The 19,302-nt window shown below is 38.9% G+C and overlaps 1 protein-coding gene and 1 non-coding gene across 2 annotated transcripts; one reads left to right on the forward strand and one right to left on the reverse strand.

Moving 5' to 3' along the window:
- Window positions 1–2,677: 2,677 nt before the first annotated feature.
- LOC122658480 (probable cyclic nucleotide-gated ion channel 14) lies at window positions 2,678–14,535 on the forward strand. Its single transcript, XM_043853456.1, has 6 exons — window positions 2,678–3,226; window positions 4,933–5,145; window positions 5,330–5,634; window positions 9,401–9,512; window positions 11,929–12,165; window positions 13,537–14,535. The coding sequence occupies exons 1-6, from the start codon at window positions 2,753–2,755 to the stop codon at window positions 14,269–14,271; spliced, it is 2,076 nt and encodes a 691-aa protein (XP_043709391.1). The 5' UTR covers window positions 2,678–2,752; the 3' UTR covers window positions 14,272–14,535.
- Window positions 14,536–14,668: 133 nt separating this feature from the next.
- TRNAK-UUU lies at window positions 14,669–14,741 on the reverse strand. Its single transcript has one exon. It is a non-coding gene; the product is annotated as a tRNA-Lys (tRNA).
- Window positions 14,742–19,302: the final 4,561 nt, after the last annotated feature.

Genomic DNA, 19,302 nt, shown 5'->3' on the forward strand with positions numbered 1-19,302 from the left:
TTTCAAACTAAGTACCAATATAGTCCCTCCCGTTAGACAGAGACGTTATGTTATAACAAATTCCAGTTTTTAAACATTGATGGACCATTTTGCCCCTTGATAGGGTAGAATGACAAAAATGCTTTTATTGGAAAAAAAAAAAAAAACCTGCAACTCATCTTCCCCAATCGATTTGGGGAAGATGAGTTGCAAGTATCCTTCAACCCATTTGCAATCGATTTTCCTCCCCATCAGTTCTGACCCTTCACAACAGATTCTGTGCAGATGGCTCTGAAGAACCGAATTTCTGGGTATCCGGAGAGAGCTCGATCGAACATGCATCGGGTTAGGATTAGGGTTCCAATTTCTGTGGCGCAGGTCTTGAAGCATGAGCCTTGGAATTGATAGCTTTCATCACCAAAAGCTGGTTCTAAAGAGAATTATAAGTGGATGTTTTTTCCAACAAGCTGAGAGATCGGAATCTGAAATGAAAGATGGTTTGATTGAGGACAAATACAGAAGAGAGAACAAGGAAATGCATGCTATTGATGTATGCATTTTCTTAGAAATTAACGATAATATTAGGGACACATTCTCCTGTATGAAATCTCTCTATAATCCAAACCAGCATACAAGCCTCCCAAGTAACGTAGTTGTTAAGGTCCTTAACAGCTACGTTACTTAAGGAGCCGTGTGTCTTCAGATGGTCGATAAAACCCAAGTGAAATCATATATAAGTTACCAAATGAAAAAGGTAGGATTTTGGAGGTCAATTTGCTAATGGTGATTCCTTCAATGCAAAAAACAAGTGTTTAATTAGCAATATCCAAGTCGAAGAAGTCTTACCTGGGTGCCATCTTTACTAATCACAAAATCCCGGTCTTTCATAACCAAAATTGATTGTAAAGTTTGTGTTTCTAGTTTTGCCTCCTCTATCTTTGCCATCTTATCCAACTTTTCGGGTGTAAATGGGAATGCTTGAACTCAATGATTTTCTACGATCTCTGCAACATTGGGATTCAGAGTTTTTCCATTCGGTTCTTTAGAGCCATCTGCACAGAATCCGTTGTGAAGGGTCAGAACTGACGGGGAGGAAAATCGATTGCAAATGGGTTGAAAGATGCCTGCAACTCATCTTCCCCAATCGATTTGGAGAAGATGAGTTGAAGTTTTTTTTTTTTTCAAGTAAAGGCATTTTTGTCATTCTATCCTATCAAGGGGTAGAATGGTCCATCAATGTTGAAAAACTGGGATCTGTTATAACATAACGTCTTTGTCTAACGGGAGGGATTATAGTAGTACTTAGTTTGAAAAGCAGGGATGCGCATGAAATTAATGAAAATTTAGGGGGCACCTGTAAGTTTGGCTATTTTCAAGGGGGCATTTGAAAAAAACCCAAAAAACAATGGTGTTTTGATCTTATATCAGATGGATTATGGTTTTAGGTATTGGTATTGGATCGACTGCATCGGTCATGATCGACACCAGTACATATCATTGATATCAGATAAATTAAGGGAAAATTACATGATTAGTTATTTTTGGGTTTTCATTTACAAAACTGTCCACCCTATGTTTGAGTTAACAAAAATAGACAAAAACAAGTTTAGTTTTATAAAACTGGACAAAACAATGACTCTCCTTCCTTCCTCAGCAGTTCCCCTCTGAAAAATTCTCTTTTTTTTTCCTCTATTACTTGGGATAGCAGAGAATGGCGGTGGCTGGGACAAGGGTAGGGTTGCAGGGAACGGAGGATGCCTGAGCAAGAAGGCAATGACTGGGATAAAAATGTCTAAAAAAATAAATGTGGGAGGGAGAGACACTATTTTGTCCAATTTTGTAAACCTTAACTTGTTTTTGTCTATTTTTGTTAACTCAAACATAGGGTGGACAGTTTTGTAAATGAAAACCCAAAAGTAGCTAATCATGTAATTTTCCCTAAATTAAATCTCTAGAACTGACACGGTCTGATGCAGCCGATATTTATATCAATATCGATATTGACAGATACCGGTACCGATACCGATACCGATACCGATACCGGGAACTACATCTATGGTCCGTCGTCTCCATTCTTATCCTGCCTACGTAAATGGGGTTTGAAAAAAGGAGGGAAAAAATTAGCTCTTCCATGTCTATTTTGGTAATTCAGCAGTTACAAGTTACAAATGTAGTTAGACAAGAACCTATAAATAAATATGGAACTATGGAAGTGTGTTTCTCAGTCCTCTCAACTGTCAAACAGCAATATAATCAGCTCAGTTCAGTGCAGTTCAGCTCTCTGCAAGTCACTGAAGGCATCCCAATTGGTATAAACATTCTTCAAATTTGTAAAATTTCTGATATCCTGTGACTATAAAATCTTTAGATTTCTGTACTATTTTCACTGCAATGTGTCGTTAATCTTGTGCTGGGTTTGAGTTTAAGATATGATTTGCTTTTAAGTTCAGCTGTGCTTGCTGGGTTCTAGAAAATGTGCTGTGACTCCTTGGTTTTGTCCTAACTGTAGTTCTGTTCTAGTGTATGAGTCTGGTCCTTCTGAGGAATCCATGGATATCAGGAAGGAGAAGAAAGTGAGGTAATTATAATTAGGGTTTTGCTTTCTTCTTTTTTTCTGTTATTAATCTCTTGTTAGTGTTCTTTTTTGGGATTTCATTGTCATTGGTGAAATGGATTGGTTTGTACTAGGATTCATCCTGATGTGTTGTGGGAGAGAACTGATTCCTCACGAATTCAAACACCCTCACCCTTATACAAGGCTTCATCTTCTCCGATGAAATCTAATGGCCATGGCCGAGGCAGAGTCAGGGTCAGAAGTAAAATTACAAAGGGTTTGAAACTTGGGGGGCCTAAAGTCTTTCCAGAGGACCATGAGCTATGGAGGAAGAAGATACTTGATCCAGGCAGTGATATTTTCTTGCAATGGAAACGGGTTTTCTTGTTCTCGTCTTTGGTGGCTTTGATTACAGATCCATTTTTTCTCTACCTACCTGTAGTAGTTGGGCAGGGGAACTCATCGTGTTTGAAGATGGATTCGAATGTGAGGATTGTCTTGACATATATCCGAACAATTACTGACCTGTTCTATCTGTTGCATGTCCTTATTAAGTTCCGGACTGCATATATAGCACCTACTTCTCGGGGGTTTGGGAGGGGTCAGCTTGTAATGGATTATAAGAAGATTGTGAGGAGGTATTTACAAACGGATTTCTTCATTGATCTCACAGCTGCACTACCTCTCCCACAGGTTTGTTTTACTTTTTTTGACAAAATTTTGTGGTTATTTATTTATGCACAATGAAGAACACAAATTTCCCTTTGGATGCTATTGATTTCGTAATACATCAATCTTAGACTATGATGAATTTGCATGTTTGTGGTTTCATTTCACAAAATTCATGAGAATTCTTATTCATTTTCCCTCTTGGCTTACTCCAAAGCTGTGGGTAGAGTTAAGTATGCCCAAAGATTGCAATTTGAAGATCGGTCTGTTAAGACCCATATCTTCTATTCTGCTGGGCTCTGATGGGCAGCTATACTAATTGTCTCACAATTGAAGTGGGATAATATGCTTTTTCAGAAGAGGGGGGGGGCATGTGTGGGAATAATAATAGGAAAGAGTCAGAAAGTGATTGGGGCTTACAAATTTTGTCTAACATCGATAGTAAAGTTCTAAACAGAAGACAAGAAAACATTAGTTCTCTATGGATGTTATTCCATATACTTTGCTCAGAATCAGCTAACATCTATATTTTGAGGAAAGTTCTAACCATGAACAGAAATTACTATGATGATCTTGTGGGGCCAGTACTAGCAGCTAGCATGCCAAAAGGAAGTTTGGAAGTGGTGGTAATTTGTCCTGCAGATGTTTCTGCCACAAAATCAGTCCATAAAGATAAATAGAGTTGTAAGAGTGTCAAATAGAGTTGTAAGGTTTCAAAGTAGTGTGTTATTTGGAAGATTATTTGTTTTCCTGCACTGGGTGCTTAAATTTGGCTTCAAAGAAGAAAGCAATAGATTGAGTGTCCACCCCTCTACATTTAAGGGAGTATTCTCCTAAAGAATTTTGCTCCTGAACTTACAGCAATAACACTTATAGTCTTTACTTACTAAAGCAGAAAAGGAAATTAATAGTTAGAATATATCATTTATGGGAGGAAAAAAAAATAGGTACCATATAAGAGTAGGGATGGTAGTTTTTTTGTTGTATAAACTGAAAGTGTGAAGGTCTATTCTTCTTCTGCTTTAATAGTTCTTGTAATCTTAGAACATGTCCATTGCTGCAACATGTCTATCCATTTTATCAAGATATTTACTACAGGAGTGTATCTTGTGTCCAGGGCTACTGTCTGTCCATAGTTTTCAAGCTTTAAAAGTCTTTTCTATTTGTGTGTGTGTTTAGGGGGGGGGGGGGGGAGTGTGGAAAGTTCATCTGGTGAGCACATTCCCTTCTTTTTCACCCCTTCTCCTAATTGTGAAAACCATACTGCGGACTAAATAATTGAAATAATATGTTCATGCTGATTTTTGGTATACTTATCTGCCAGGTTTGACCTATTCACTGATGGGTTCCAACTTGTGACCCTCAGGACCACGTCATAAAGTGAGTTATGCTGCCTCAGACCCTTCTAGGAGTCCTGAAGCAATAGGCTAAATATACCCTTAGTATTGAAATAATATGTTCATGCTGATTTTTGGTATACTTATCTGCCAGGTTTGACCTATTCACTGATGGGTTCCGACTTGTGACCCTCAAGACCACGTCATAAAGTGAGTTATGCTGCCTCAGACCCTTCTAGGAGTCCTGAAGCAATAGGCTAAATATACCCTTAGTTCTGATAAGGATGATGCTTAAAGTCTGTACTCTTCTTTCTGTTAGTTGTATTTATCTGGTCCTCAAACATAGTTGGTTATGAGGGTGGAGCAAAAAGTTAAGTGCAGTCTTTTGTGCAGGTTGTCATCTGGCTTATACTACCAGCAATTAGAAGCTCCCACACTGATCACACCGACAATGTTCTTCTGTTCATTGTGCTGGTTCAATATATTCCGAGATTATATCAAATTTTTCCGATGGGTTCCGAAATTGTTAAAGCTACAGGAGTTATCACAAAGTCTGCCTGGGCTGCGGCAGTGTATAATCTACTACTGTACCTGATAGCCAGTCATGTCCGTAATTTCCGTTTCTTTCTTCTTCTTTTTTGTTTCAATTTTTACTTCTCTTGATTTTGATATGACTTTTTTTTTTTTGGTTGGGTAGTTTGGATGATGCTATTTTATAATTCATAGGTGTTTTAAGTGAGTTTTTTCATAGATGTGGTTTCTGATTAGAAGTGCCATTTCTACTTTGTAGGTTTTTGGAGCAGCATGGTATTTGCTGTCAATTGAGCGGTACACAACATGCTTGAAATCAGAATGCAGAAATGAAGTTGGCCCTTTAAAGTGCAGTCTTAGCTATTTAGATTGTGAATCTTTTCAGAATAATAATCGCACAATTTGGGAAAACAGTACAGTTGTGTTTAATAACTGTGATGCTAACAACCAAAATATCACTTTCAATTATGGCGTTTTTGGATATGCACTAACAAATAATGTTGGCTCCATAAATTTCCTTGTGAAATACGTCTTCTGTTTTTGGTGGGGCTTGCAAAATGTGAGGTAATATTCTATGACACTCTCCGTTCTGTTTATATGCTTAGATACTAACATTTTTGCAAGTGAACAAGCACCAATTAAATTCTTTTTAAAGCATCTTTATCTAACTTGCAACTATTTTATGTAGTCTGTGTGCTATGGTATACATAATGCCTAAAATATTTTTGAAATATTATGTAAAAGGATACATGAGCATACAAATATGTACCAGTATTTTCAATACAAATACTGGCTCTTCTCTTTGTTTTTATCAGTCATTTCTCTTTTAACTGACATTAAGAAAATAGTAATTACAGCTGAGGTACCCCATGTTTAAGAAAACTACGGCTGGGGTACCTCATGTTTGAAATATTATGTTTGGGGTTCCTTATTAGCCAGTTTTGTTTATAAGACTAGAGATATTTCCAACTTTGCCATGGCCAGTTCTCTCAACCCCCAGAGTCCCATCTCCGCCCCCATCTCCAGCTTCTGCCCCATCCCCAGCATCTCTCTCCCCTCTCCCCCACCCTCTGTTCTTTCTCCCCCACCACACCCCACCCCACCCCACCCCGACCATGCCCCACACCACCTTGTGCAACTCTTACTTCTCCCCTCAACTCACTCCTTTACGCAACTCCCACCCTACCCCTTTCTGCAACCCCCACCCCAACCCCTTACATTCCTGTTCTTCCTCCCCCACCCCCTCACAGAATTATACAAGTTGGGGACAGGATTCCTAATCTTTATAAATGATAAATCAAGGTAAAGAGAATTGTTTTTTTCCAATGTTACAGAAGTGGTCTGGGAGTGGAGAATTTGGAATGGTTTTCAAGTGAACATTGGGAGGATCCACGGATTCCTTCTCTATTTCCTGACTTCTGGTGAGTGGTAATCATAGTGATACTGCCCCAGAAATGGTAGCTGAATTGCTGAACATAGATGGATCTGGGTGGAATTTCAGCCTAATCACTTCTCTTTTAATGCTCCGATAACAGCTGCAATCCTAAATTTAAAACCTTCCCAATCTGGTCTATCGTACAGATGGATTTGCCATTCTGTTCCATGGCAAAGAATTATGTATGGTTCACAAAAGTAGCTGCCTCTATTCTAGTATGAACAGCCCTACCACTAACCATCCACTCAAAGCTAGAGTACCGCCGGAAACTTCATTTGAGACAAAATCCTTCGAGGCTCCCTTACACTTGTGCTTGTAAAAGGAGGAGGGGGGGGGGAATACATCCCTTAATTGCTTCGCTATTTATCTTGTCTTTTGGCCACATCCATGAAGAATCAGCTTTTTACATCTCCTTGAATTTGAATTTGTGATTTAAACTATTTCATTTTAATGCTTATTCTTATTTGGAGATCTTTCATTAAGTTGAGAATAATTTGGCATCTCTCTAAAATGCAGCAATCAACCCCTCTTCAATTATTGCTAGCTTAATGCATGGATTATAGCTGAAATCTAATATATTTTTAGATGGACAACCGAAACATGAATCATTAGTGAAGCTAGTACCCCCTCCCCTCTGATTCTCCAAAGCTCTCTCCACCCCACCCCGCCTCCTCTTTCTCTCCCACGTGCATTGGAAGCAGTTGAACGCCTAATGTCCCACAGTGACAAACAAAATCTGGGAGAGAATCCACTGAGACAAATGGAATCTGGGAGAGATTGAGATACAGAATAATTGAGAGACCTTAATAGCAATTGTCATCACTAGGACGTGGTTGGGGATCTCAGAATCTCCATTACTGGCAGAAACCGAACCTTTCCAGGAACAGATTATCAACTCGAGTGAGAGATGGAGCGAGGGGGAAAGGGAGGAGAGAGGGAGACGGTGACAGTTTGTTCTCTTTCCAGGAGCAGATGGTCAACTTGAGAGAGACAAGTCAGAGAGAGTTGAAGAACAGAGCGAGGAAGGTTGGCACTTTAATTTTTCCGCGGTGGAGATGGGGCGGGAGTTGCAGAGGGGGTGCCGGGAAGGGTGGGGATGGGGGAGGAAGAATAGTATTGTTAAGGGGATGGGCCGGGGTTTACGGAGAGGTGTGGCTGGGAGTTGTGCAAGGGGTCTGGGTCAGGTTGGGGATGGAGGAGAAAGAACAGAGGGTGGGGGAGGGGGGAGAGAGAGATGCTGAGGATGGGCAGAAGCCGGAGATGGGGCGGAGGTGGGAGTGGTGGTTGAGTGAACTGGCCATGGGCAAAATTTGAAATATCTCTAGTCTTAAACATAACTAGCCAAGAATGAACCCCAAACGTAGATTTCTTAAACGTTAGGTACCTCGGCTGTAATTAACCCTTAAAAAATCTAGAAATAGTATTCTATTAATTAACAATATATCAGAACATATTTGAATAATGTATTATGTCATAGGATATAGAGGAATACCCCTCTTATTTTTTGTTAGTTTGGAACCTTCTGATGTATTACCCCAGGAGAAAATTGGAGCACTATATAACATCTTCGGTTTCCAATCCTCTTTATGATCCAAATGTGGATATCATATAATCCCTGTATAGGTCTTGTAACAAGAAATCAAGATTTTGTGTTAGTTTTAAATTGTACAGATTATAATAAGGAGATTTTTGTTGGGAGAGTGATAAAAATATAATAATAAAGTATTTGTATGCAACCTTATTACTGATTATCTTCCAATTTGGGTAGGCAAAAATGTCTCTGAAACTTCAAGGCGAGCATTTGATGTTAAATTCTAATTTCCTGGAGAGATGCAATTAGGCTAACGGGTCATTTCTATGGGTATATTGTACGGAAAAGACTCACATATAATGAAAATAACCATATCTCATATGCAACAATCATTCAACTGATTGTGCAGCATACACTACAATCATATGAATACTGAAACTAGTCTCTCAAGCCTGTTCCTGTTAAGTTGAGTCGAGTGGAAATATGAAGTGTAAAAACTATTGAAAGAATTACTGGGTAATACATGAATATGAGAGACTAGTTTCAGTATTCATTTTGGTCTCCTAGTTCAAATGTGAACCCTCTTTTGCTTTACCTGTGCATTGTTGCATTGTGGGAATAAATCTGTTACACTATGGTAACGGAGAGGTTTGTTTAGGTCCACCCCCCCCCCCCTCCGGTTTCTGCATTTTGTTTGATATTTCTTTGACTAATGAGAAGCATAATGTTTAATTAGTGGGTAATACGTGAATGAGGATAGCAATGGGGAGGGTCGAAACCAGTACTTGACTACTACTTGCCTTGTTCTGTTCCTATTGTTTGTGATTCTTATTGGCTGAATGAGTCTGGGATCGGGTTTGGTATGTGAAAAACCCCGATACAAATGACCCACCTTGTCCTCCCTGGTTACCTTGTGAATTGGAAAGTCCCGTTCATGCTTAGATGCCTCCAAACCATGCTGTTGCCATTACTATATGCAAATGGTTGTGGATGGTTTAATGGTAATTATGTCCAGATCATGGTTCATGGATAGGTTGGTTCAGGTTCAGACTATTACAATTTACACAGTTGATTGGCCATCCATCAACAGGGTTAGATTAATATGCAGTGAATCTGATTGGGATTGGCTAGAATCAATCCACTCCAGAATCTCTAGATAGAGTGGGGTTGGGAAACAGGATCAATCCCAAGTGGTTGGAATCAGGTTTCCAAGTTGTACTAGTGAAGCAAATTCCATGTCAAATAGATTGTTTCATTTTATTATTGAATGATTGATGAAATCATAGTATGCAATATTAAACTGCTTGTATATGGTATGTTTATTGAGAATTTTAATACAACTGAATTGCTTTCTTATTTTTCAGTTGTTATGGGCAGAATTTTATGCCAAGCCCCTTTATTGGAGAGACTGTATTTGTCACAATCCTCGGAGGTGCGGGTCTGGTATTATTTACCCATTTTATAGGGAACATCCAGGTATATCATGAGGTTATATATTCTTACTCTTATTTTAATTTCTAAATGACTATTTCATACTTTTAATTAAGGTCTTTTATCTCTTCTATTATTCAATGGTTGGAAGTGACTATTAACTGTACAATGTTGAAGGGCACTTGTTTCCTAGATAGAATTGTGGCATATGTATTCTTGATTTAGCCCGTTACCTTAAAATGATACAAAAGTGTAGCCATCCTGTTACCTATAATTGATACATGGGTACACTCAGGATGGCATCATTGCAGAACTGAAGTGTCATCATGGAGGCAAATTTTAAAAATTTTGAGATAACTTCTTCTTAATCTGTTCATGCCCCATGCTCCAAATATGTGATAGCTCCAAGACACTTTTGCGAATTTTTATAGATCAGAATGCCTCACTGTTCAAAACAGAATGAATGGCTTAGTCTCTGGTAATTTTATTTTTTGAATATAGAAAGAGTACAATTAGTTAAGTTGTGATACAAACAGGTAAAGTTCTAATCAAATTATAACTCTTAACATATAAGGAGGATTTTGGTGTCTTAAACGTAGAAACAAATAAAGCCTGATTATTTGCTTGATTTCCTCCATCCAGATATCTTGTGTGAGGAGTAGATACTCTATCCTTATCACTCCCTAGAAGCCACCTTCTCACGAACAAAATGGTAATCAAGTTCAACATGCTTAGTTCGAGCAATGGAAAACAGGATTAGTAGACAAGAAAAGGGCACTCAAATTATCACAAAACAGAATAGGAGCATGAGGAAGAGGCACGACTAAGTCCCGAAGTAAATAAGTAAGCCATGTTAATTCAGCGGCACTGGCAAACAAGGAACGATTTTCAGCCTCAGCACTAGAACAGGCCACAGTGGGTTGTTTCTTAGCGGCCCACAAAGTGAGATTAGATCTAAGAAATACATAATAACCAGAAGTAGAGTGCTGAGTATCAGACCACCTGGCCCAAGCTGTATCACTAAAGTCATATAAATTTAAGGTACTTTGAACCAAATTTGAAGACCAAAATCAATTGTTCCTTTGACATAATGCAAAATGCATTTGATTGCATGTAGATGAGATAGATCAGGCTCATGCATAAACTGGCAAACTAAGTTTGCAAAAAAGTATAAGTCGGGATGATTCATGGTTAAATACTGTAAGAATCCCATAGTACTGATCATTTGCATCTACAAAGAACCGAAAGCATCTAAATGCAAGTCATGATGCTAGTGTAAAGGTGTAGCATTAGGCTTACAATCTGTCATAGAGGCCCCCCGATCAAGAATATCTTGAGCATACTTGGACTGAGAGACGAAGAGATCATCATCAGTGCAGACAGCATGCAAGCAGAAGTAGTAGTGAAGATTGCCCAAGTCATTAAGAGCAAACTCAAACCCAAGGATTTGAATGAGGGAAGAAATCATCATAGAATTCAAACCGGTCACCAATATATCATCCAAAAAGGGTTGTTCCATATATATTCTCCTTAAGAACTCCATTAAGAAAAACATTCTTTACATCTAGTTGACGAATAACCCAATCATCAACAACTGCAATAGATAGAACAAGATGAATTGTTGCTGGCTTAATGACAAGGGTAAAAGTCTCATCAAATTCTTAACATAAACGGAGGATTCTGGTATCTTGAAACATAGAAACAAATAATGCCTGATTATCTTCTTGATTTCCTACCTGATTATCTGTTTGATTTCCTCCTCCATCTAGCTATCTTGGATGAGAAGTAAAAACTCTATCTTTATCAACTGGGACACAGTGAAGCTGGGTTACTTGTCTCAAAGCCTAGTAACTTGTAGGGTTTCAATCAGGATATAGCCAGGATGGTCCAGGGTCCCTTCAATTGGTAGGGTTTGTGAGTCTTCTTGCAATTTTTGGGCTTGTATATTAAGAGAGGAACAAAGTTTCTAGTTTAGCTGCCCATCTCTGCTCTCTTTGAAGATGTGAAAAGGAACTGCTTATTCTTGAATTGGAATGAGTGGAAGTGATTCCTTTTGTATGTGTTTGTGTAATAAATTGTTGTTCATGTAACATGGTGAACCACTTGTTGTGTTCGCCTTCTGTAGTACTTAATCAATAAAACTACCCTTTGCCTCACATTGATATGCTTTAGTAATTGGATGAATTTCACATTTTTTTTTATTTGGCTGCTTATGCTGAAGTGGGATGGTGAACTCTGCTGTCTCGCCCAGTTGTTTATTCTCACCCACTGTTAGATCTCATCATTTCTGCTGGGCAAACTAGTAACAGTAGTACCCTCTTTCAGTTTCTTCGATACTATATTTGACTGAATGGTGGTCTTGGCAACGGGTGATCAACCCTTTTGCTTGCTCAGGCTTGTCGATGCCTTTTCAATTGTATGGCATTGTTGTACATGCTTTGACTTGTCTTTTCTGGTGTAGACCTACTTGGCATCCATGACTGCAAGGCTTGAAGAGTGGAGACTTAAACGAAGGGACACGGAAGAATGGATGAGGCATCGGCAACTCCCTCAAGATTTGCGAGAACGTGTTCAGAATTTTATCCAATATAAGTGGCTTGCCACACGAGGAGCTGATGAAGAAGCTATCCTGCATGCCTTACCAACTGATATTCGTCGAGACATCCAACGCCACCTATGTTTGGACCTTGTTCGGCGGGTATGATCATCCCTCTAGGCCTAATAGGGTTTCAGTCTTTCAGATCAGATAAGTTCATGGCAGGTTCAAGTTGGGTAGAAGTTAGGCCAAATCATGACTTTAATTTGCAGCCCTGAGTATTTATAGCCTCAACCTCGTACTGCTTTTTCATTTTCTCTTTTATCTCCTACATGGCCCCCACCATTTTGCTATTACCCCTCTACTGTCTGCAGGCCAGGTTTTGGTTAGCTAAATTTGTTGCTGAATCCCATTTTTCTATATTTCTTTAGAGATCTTTGAATTAAGAGGATTCATCTGCTGTATAATGTTTTCTGTATCTTAAGATAAAAACCCATAATTAGATCTATTTACATATTTCACACTGGTGGCATACCTCAGAGTTGAATCTAACCATCCACACTATAATTATTGTGGGCTCTCAAAAGTTTAAAAGAATGGCATTAGCTTATTTTCAGGTGGGGTTATCCAATTGGTTTGAAGCATCTCCTAGAAATGCAGTTTTTGACTCCTTTATATATGTTTCACTTGTTGTGTCATTATTTTTCCTTGTGTATTATCCGCACTTTTTTTTGACTGCCCAAAAGAGTGAGATTAGGAGATCTTCAGGAACTTGGGTTTGTTCATTTGGATTGGAACAAATCATGTAAATGTTCCTTTGATCCTCTGGTAATATGCAGTTTATGTTAAGAAGACATTCACCTGTTGTATCCTGTTTCCATTTATGTTCTAACTTTCCTGTGTCTCTATCTTCCATTTTGCAACTGAGGGTAGCAACCCATCCAGATGAGTTGGCCAAATGTGGACTTTGTCATTCTAAATGTCTTGTCTAGGGGGGTTCCAGTTTACTTTAGGTTGCAGCAGTCAAACCTTTCCCTGATTGTTCCCGGTCCTTATCAAAGGATGACTGCTCAAAATGAAATAATGGAATGAATTGATGCTGTTCTTTGTCTCCTTGAGATTCTTGTGCATACTTTTTCCACCTGATTGTCTGAATGTGGCTTACCCAAGTTGGGCTCTGATCTGATTCCTATTCAATTGGATACCCCAGGATCTCTTGTTTATTTCTTTCTTGTGATTGATGTGACCTTGCTTAATATTGGACGATCAAACATGATATCAGATGATCTCACAATCAAGTTGTGATATTTATCCTGGTCAATTGCCCAACCTACTCTGGTGGACTAAAGGATGCAATTGGAGCATTAAGCGATAGTTGGGTTTGGAACCCATTGGGTGGTGGTTGCATATTATCCTGCACCTGCAGCATATGTGCATATCACATATAGGGATGGCTTCTGTTATATGTAAACTAGTAATCAATTAAATTTGTTTCTTTAGAGCTTATTTATCCTGTTTATTTTCCATTTGCAGGTCCCTTTTTTCGCACAGATGGATGAGCAGCTGCTTGATGCCATATGTGACTGTCTTGTATCCTCTTTAAGCACCAAAGGCGCCTACATTGTCCGGGAAGGAGACCCCGTAAGTAAGATGCTTTTTATCATCAGGGGAAAACTGGAAAGTTCTACCACCAACGGAGGAAGAGCAGGCTTCTTTAATTCAATTACCTTAAGACCAGGTGATTTTTGTGGGGAGGAGCTGCTTGCATGGGCTTTGCTTCCAAAATCCACTGTTAACTTGCCTTCTTCCTCAAGGACAGTCAGAGCCCTTAGTGAAGTGGAAGCTTTTGCCTTGCAAGCAGAAGATCTCAAGTTTGTAGCTAACCAGTTTAGACGCTTGCACAGTAAGAAACTGCAGCACACTTTCCGTTTCTATTCTCACCATTGGAGGACATGGGCTGCTTGCTTCATACAGGCTGCTTGGCGTCAATACAAGAGGAGGAAGATAGCTAAGGATCTCCTCATGGAAGATTCCTTGTCTTGCTCATATCCATTGCATGAGCAAGTAGCTGTTGCAACAGGACAAAGAGAAGACTTTGGTACTGCTTCAACATGTCCTTCCAGATTGAAACAAAACCTGGGGGTCACAATGCTGGCTTCAAGGTTTGCTACAAACAAAAGGATTGGAGCTCAGAAAATTAAGGGTGTTGAGATTCCCTTACAGAAGCCTGAAGAGTCCAAGTACTTTACTGAGCCTGATGATGATTAGCTAGGTGTCGAGTATCGGAATCTAGCAGTGTATTGGAGAGCTGATTTTAAGAGACATCTTGGAGATGTATCAGAGAGAAGATAGATACGCTTCAAGTACACTTCGATGGTGTGAATATGCTTATGATACATGCAAAACAAGTGCTTTTTAACAATGTGTACCATAAATAAGTAATAAATAATAATGTCTAGCCAATATCAAATTCTCTCTGTCTTCGCGGAATCTGTGATTAAAATCTTCATTGGTAAGTAAAATATCAAATTTGCCAATAAGTAATAAGAAGCAACTAAGGAAGAAAGATTGAAAAAGAAAATATATTTGTATATTAGGATATATACTAGCCTAAAGTATGTAATTTTATTTTTTTTTTTTGTTTAATTATTAAAATGTAAATTAATGCCGTCTGTGGGAATCGAACCCACGACCACGTGGTTAAAAGCCACGCGCTCTACCAGCTGAGGTAAGACGGCATTAACCTGTATATCAATTTTATTAATAAGTACTAACCAACAAATATAATTATGGATTGATGTTCTCTGTGCCGCAGCGCAGGCTGCGTCCCGGCATAGAACATTTGGCCTATTAGATGTTATATTTGGCAAAAACAAGTACAAAAAATCAAGATTTAAGCAAAAAAAAAAATTCAAATTTTTAACATACTTCAACCTGCAGCTTTTATATGATCTCCATTTTGATGAGGTTTAATGCAAATTTTTGTACGTTTTTAGTCATTCCTCCTATGTCGTATTTTAGTGTAGATCGGATTTACTAAGTTTTGGAAAAAAAATACTAGTTGGAAGAAGTATTTTTTCAAAACTTGGAGTGTATTGGTTCGTATTGGTATTATATTAGTCTGTATCGATACCATATTAGGCTATATTGGTACTGTATTGGTTCAGTACTTAATTTTTTTTTTTATTTGTCGATTCTATATCATATTGACATGGCTAGTCTTGATACGTATTGGACCGATACGATCGATATCGACCCATAGAAATAAATGTATAGAATAAATCTCATTGAGAAGCCCATGAGCTACCCCATTCCAACCCAGACAAAGAAGGAATTCGAGAAGAAAAGACTTAAGGAGTGGGGTTACTATCAAACCAGATGGGCAGGTCAAGATTCCATTGTAGTTGTATTTTCTTAGTATTGTATTTAGTGCAATGGAAGGCTGTTTCACCTTTTGAAGGTTCTAGATCAATTTGACTCTACTTCCGCTTACCCAGTACTACCGTGTGTACCTCACACACAAGCAAGGTGGAATATATAGCCTTACCCTTGCCCGAATAAGGGTAAGGTGGTACTTTTCACTATGCTTATGTGTGGGGGTGCACGACAGTACCAGGCAGGCGGAAGTAGAGGAGTCAAATCCTTGTGATTCTTGGTGCATTGTGCCCATGTACATCTAGGGGTCTCACATAGGGTTATAAACGGATCGGATTCGGCTCGGATAGTCTTATATCTGCATCCGCATCCGATTAGCTATCGAACGGATTTGGATAGTGCTAAACGGATACGGACACGGATACGGATTTGATATTTTATCTGTTTACATGTAAATATAACTTTTCAGATAGCTATGACCTATCTGTATCCGCATCAATTTAGTTTTCGGATGGATTCGGATAATGCTAAACGGATACAAACACGAATACGAAAATGGATTTCGCCTATTCATTTACACCCCTAGTCTCACAACAATGTTGGGAGAGAATCTAAATGCTGTGGTTTACTTGGACTAGGTGAGAATGGATGGAAAATTGAGCTGTCCACAATTATAGGGTTATGGAGGTAGTGCTAGTGGTGTGGTTGTGGTCGTTCAGGAGGTTTTGACTTGAAGTGCTGTTTAGTGTGGTAAGTCAACTAATTTTAATCAAGAATGCTACTTCCGTGTTGACTCTGGAAGTGGCGTAGCCACTATTGGCATACTTTTTCTTTTTTTTTTTTTTTTTTTTTTTTTTTTTTTTTTTTTCAAGATGAGAAAAAAGACCAAACCAGAAGACTAAACAGACAATAAAGTTACATTTACTAAGCCTAACTGTATTTTCTAATCTACCAGCTATTGAGATATATAAATAGGGGGGGCCTTGGTGCAACGGTAAGGTTGCTCTATTGTGATCAAATTGAGTCTAAATCTTATCAAAAAAACCAAGTTTTTTGTGAAAGCAAGGGTAAGGTTGCGTACTTTATGACCCTTCTCAGATCCCGTAATAGTGGAAGCCTCGTGCACTGGTCACTAAGTTCCCTGTTGCACCCATATGTAACAACCTGTTAGTTAACTGGAATGCGCCGTAACCTGCCACATCAACAAACATCTGGCTTATCTATCAGGTTTTATTTTTTTGGGACGAGGGCAGGAGGGATAGGGTGCTAACAAGTAGTGAAGTAGTTGGTGTCTAAGGACTTTATGGTATTCTTACCTGTCATGTGTTGTGGTCTATTTGCTATGTGAGAAGCCAAAGGCCCTCATCCAATCCACACCTTGCTTTTCATGTAAAATGGGCACTTCTAGCTTGGTTTTTGAGGCTGAGTAGGTTTAATGAGGTATATTTAGTAGGGTTGTGTTTGATGGGCGGGAAACACAATCCTTCTCTTTTAGGAACCACAAATATGTCATATGGTTGTAGACAACTCGAGTTTTGGATTTTTATTTATTTATTTATTTTTTATGGGGAGGGATCAAAATGCTATCGGTGTATTTTGATATATTACACATTAAGTCAATAGGCACACAAGAAGGAATGCATTATAGTTCGTTTATAAAGATCCACATAGAGATGGAGGAGAGAGAATATCACGTAGTGTGAAACAGAACATTCACTACCGATAATATGCACAAATATTTTTTTTTTGGTGATGGTTTCTTTTGAGGGGTTGCGTTTAGTGCAAACAATTCATATGAGAAGAGCTTCCTATATTACTTTAATATATGCCATGTGAGATTAGAAAACTGAGTTTTTCGATTAGTCTCTTTAAAACTTGGTGACTTGGATAAGCTAAACTTAGTTGGGGCAATTCATATTTCTTTCCTTTTAAAATATAATGGATATGTATACAACATTAAAAATAAAAGGAAAAATTACGTTTATCATCCTTGTAGTTTGAATCTATTATGTTTATCACCCTGAAAAATTTCAAATTACAATCGTACTCCTGAGTGCTAACTCTGGGTTTTGAAAAGAAAATGACAATTTTACCCTTTCTTAATACTTAAAGAAAAAACCATTTTTTTTTAATTTGAAGAATCAAGAATAAGAGAGGGAATATTCCCTCTCCTTCGCCAAATCGTGAAACTAAATAGGAAAAACCCAATAGGGTTTGAAAACAGAATCTGAGATGGGCTTTCTGCTTTGCAAACATGGAGATCATGTAACAGGCTTCACTAGACCAGATTGAGCAAATTGAAGTTTTCCACCATGCACACACAAGCACACACAAACAAAGAAAAGGGTGTAGAGAAAATAGCTAAAAATCGCTTAATTGGTGGCCTGGTGATGTACAGTTTGGCGGCCCTTTGTTGTTGTTGTCTTCTGGAAACGTGCTTCTAAGGGTTTGTAGAGCGGAGTTGAATGAGGTTGTTTGACATGATATGAACAGAAAATTCCGACACTTTCGGAATGATTGATGATGCCGGCCATTTTAATCGATTAGGTTCAAGGAAGCAGGTCTGTGGATGCACAATGTTGCAGCGGCAATGATGATGATGCCGGTGGCGATAGGGATTTTGCAGAGACTCCCAATGCATTCAGGTAGATCTGACGATATCAGCCGCTTCTGTAAAGCGGTGGTGCTCGGGGTTACCTATTCGGTGGCCATTGGAGGGATGAGCACATTGACCGGTACCAATGTTAACCTCCTATTAGATGGAATGTGGAAGAGTTACTTCCCTGATGTAGAGCCCATCAGTTTCAGTACGTGGTTCTTCTTTGGATTCCCTCTGGCCTTGCTCACCTTCTTTGCTTTGTGGGTCATACTCTGCTTCTTTTACTGTTCTTCTAGATCTGGCAATGCACTTTCTTCTTATTTGGACAAGAATCACCTGGGAAGGGAGCTTGAATTGCTAGATAGGTAAACTGTTCAGAACCCCAGGCGATTGCAGCGGTGGCTTGAGGAAGAAGATGGGGACAGCCCTATCATTTTCATTTGTTTAAGGGGGTAAATATGTAAAAGCACCTTCATTAAGGGTATTACAGACATTTAGTTAATATTTGGGTGATGACATCATCACTTAACTGTTCTCATCTAACGGTAGGGGTACGTTTGTAAGAATCTTTCAAAATACAGGCGAGGTAGATGAAATTCTAAGGGTGTTAGACATAATAGATTCAAACTATAAGGGTGGTAAACATAATTTTCCCAAAATAAAAAGGGAAGGGATTGTTGACAGACTGTGTGGCTATGCACCAGTGCGGGGCCTAATGAGAGCGCACATAGTGGCATCCAACAAGGGGTTTTTCATTTCACAGGGGCGGGGGGTCATTTTGCCCTTCTTGTGTCTAGTATAAGCGCCACGCAACCTAGAAACCTTCTTTCCCCCATATAAAAAATATAAAAAAATTGATATGATGAAAAAAAACACTGGGATTCACATTTTGGTGTTGCTACCCACAACCTACAAGACAGCTCCATTGTAAGTGTCTCCCTGAATTTATAGTGAGTCCAGATCAAGTTCTCGTATGAGTATTGGGTTTAGGCCCAATTATTATGACTTGATTTATTGGGCCCATATTAATTCACTTAAAGGGGATAAAATTTAGACCGTCCATTGTGGGGATGGATTAGTTCTAGGGTTTATTTATAGTAACCCTAGGTCCCTGTCGTTGCCCATCGTAATCTTGCAACTTGACTCACAAGGGTTATAGAGGAAAAATTACTTGGGAGGAGACGGCAGAAGGCTTAGGGCTAAGGGAGAACCTTGAAACGTGAAGTAGCTCAGTTGATTAAAGCTTCATGGATCTACATCAAACGAGAGAAAATGTATGTAGATCCATCCCATCTCTTTTATTATTCCATTGATTGTATTCTAGT

The sequence above is a fragment of the Telopea speciosissima genome, chromosome 4 (genome assembly GCF_018873765.1).
Source record: "Telopea speciosissima isolate NSW1024214 ecotype Mountain lineage chromosome 4, Tspe_v1, whole genome shotgun sequence".
Lineage (NCBI taxonomy): Eukaryota > Viridiplantae > Streptophyta > Magnoliopsida > Proteales > Proteaceae > Telopea > Telopea speciosissima.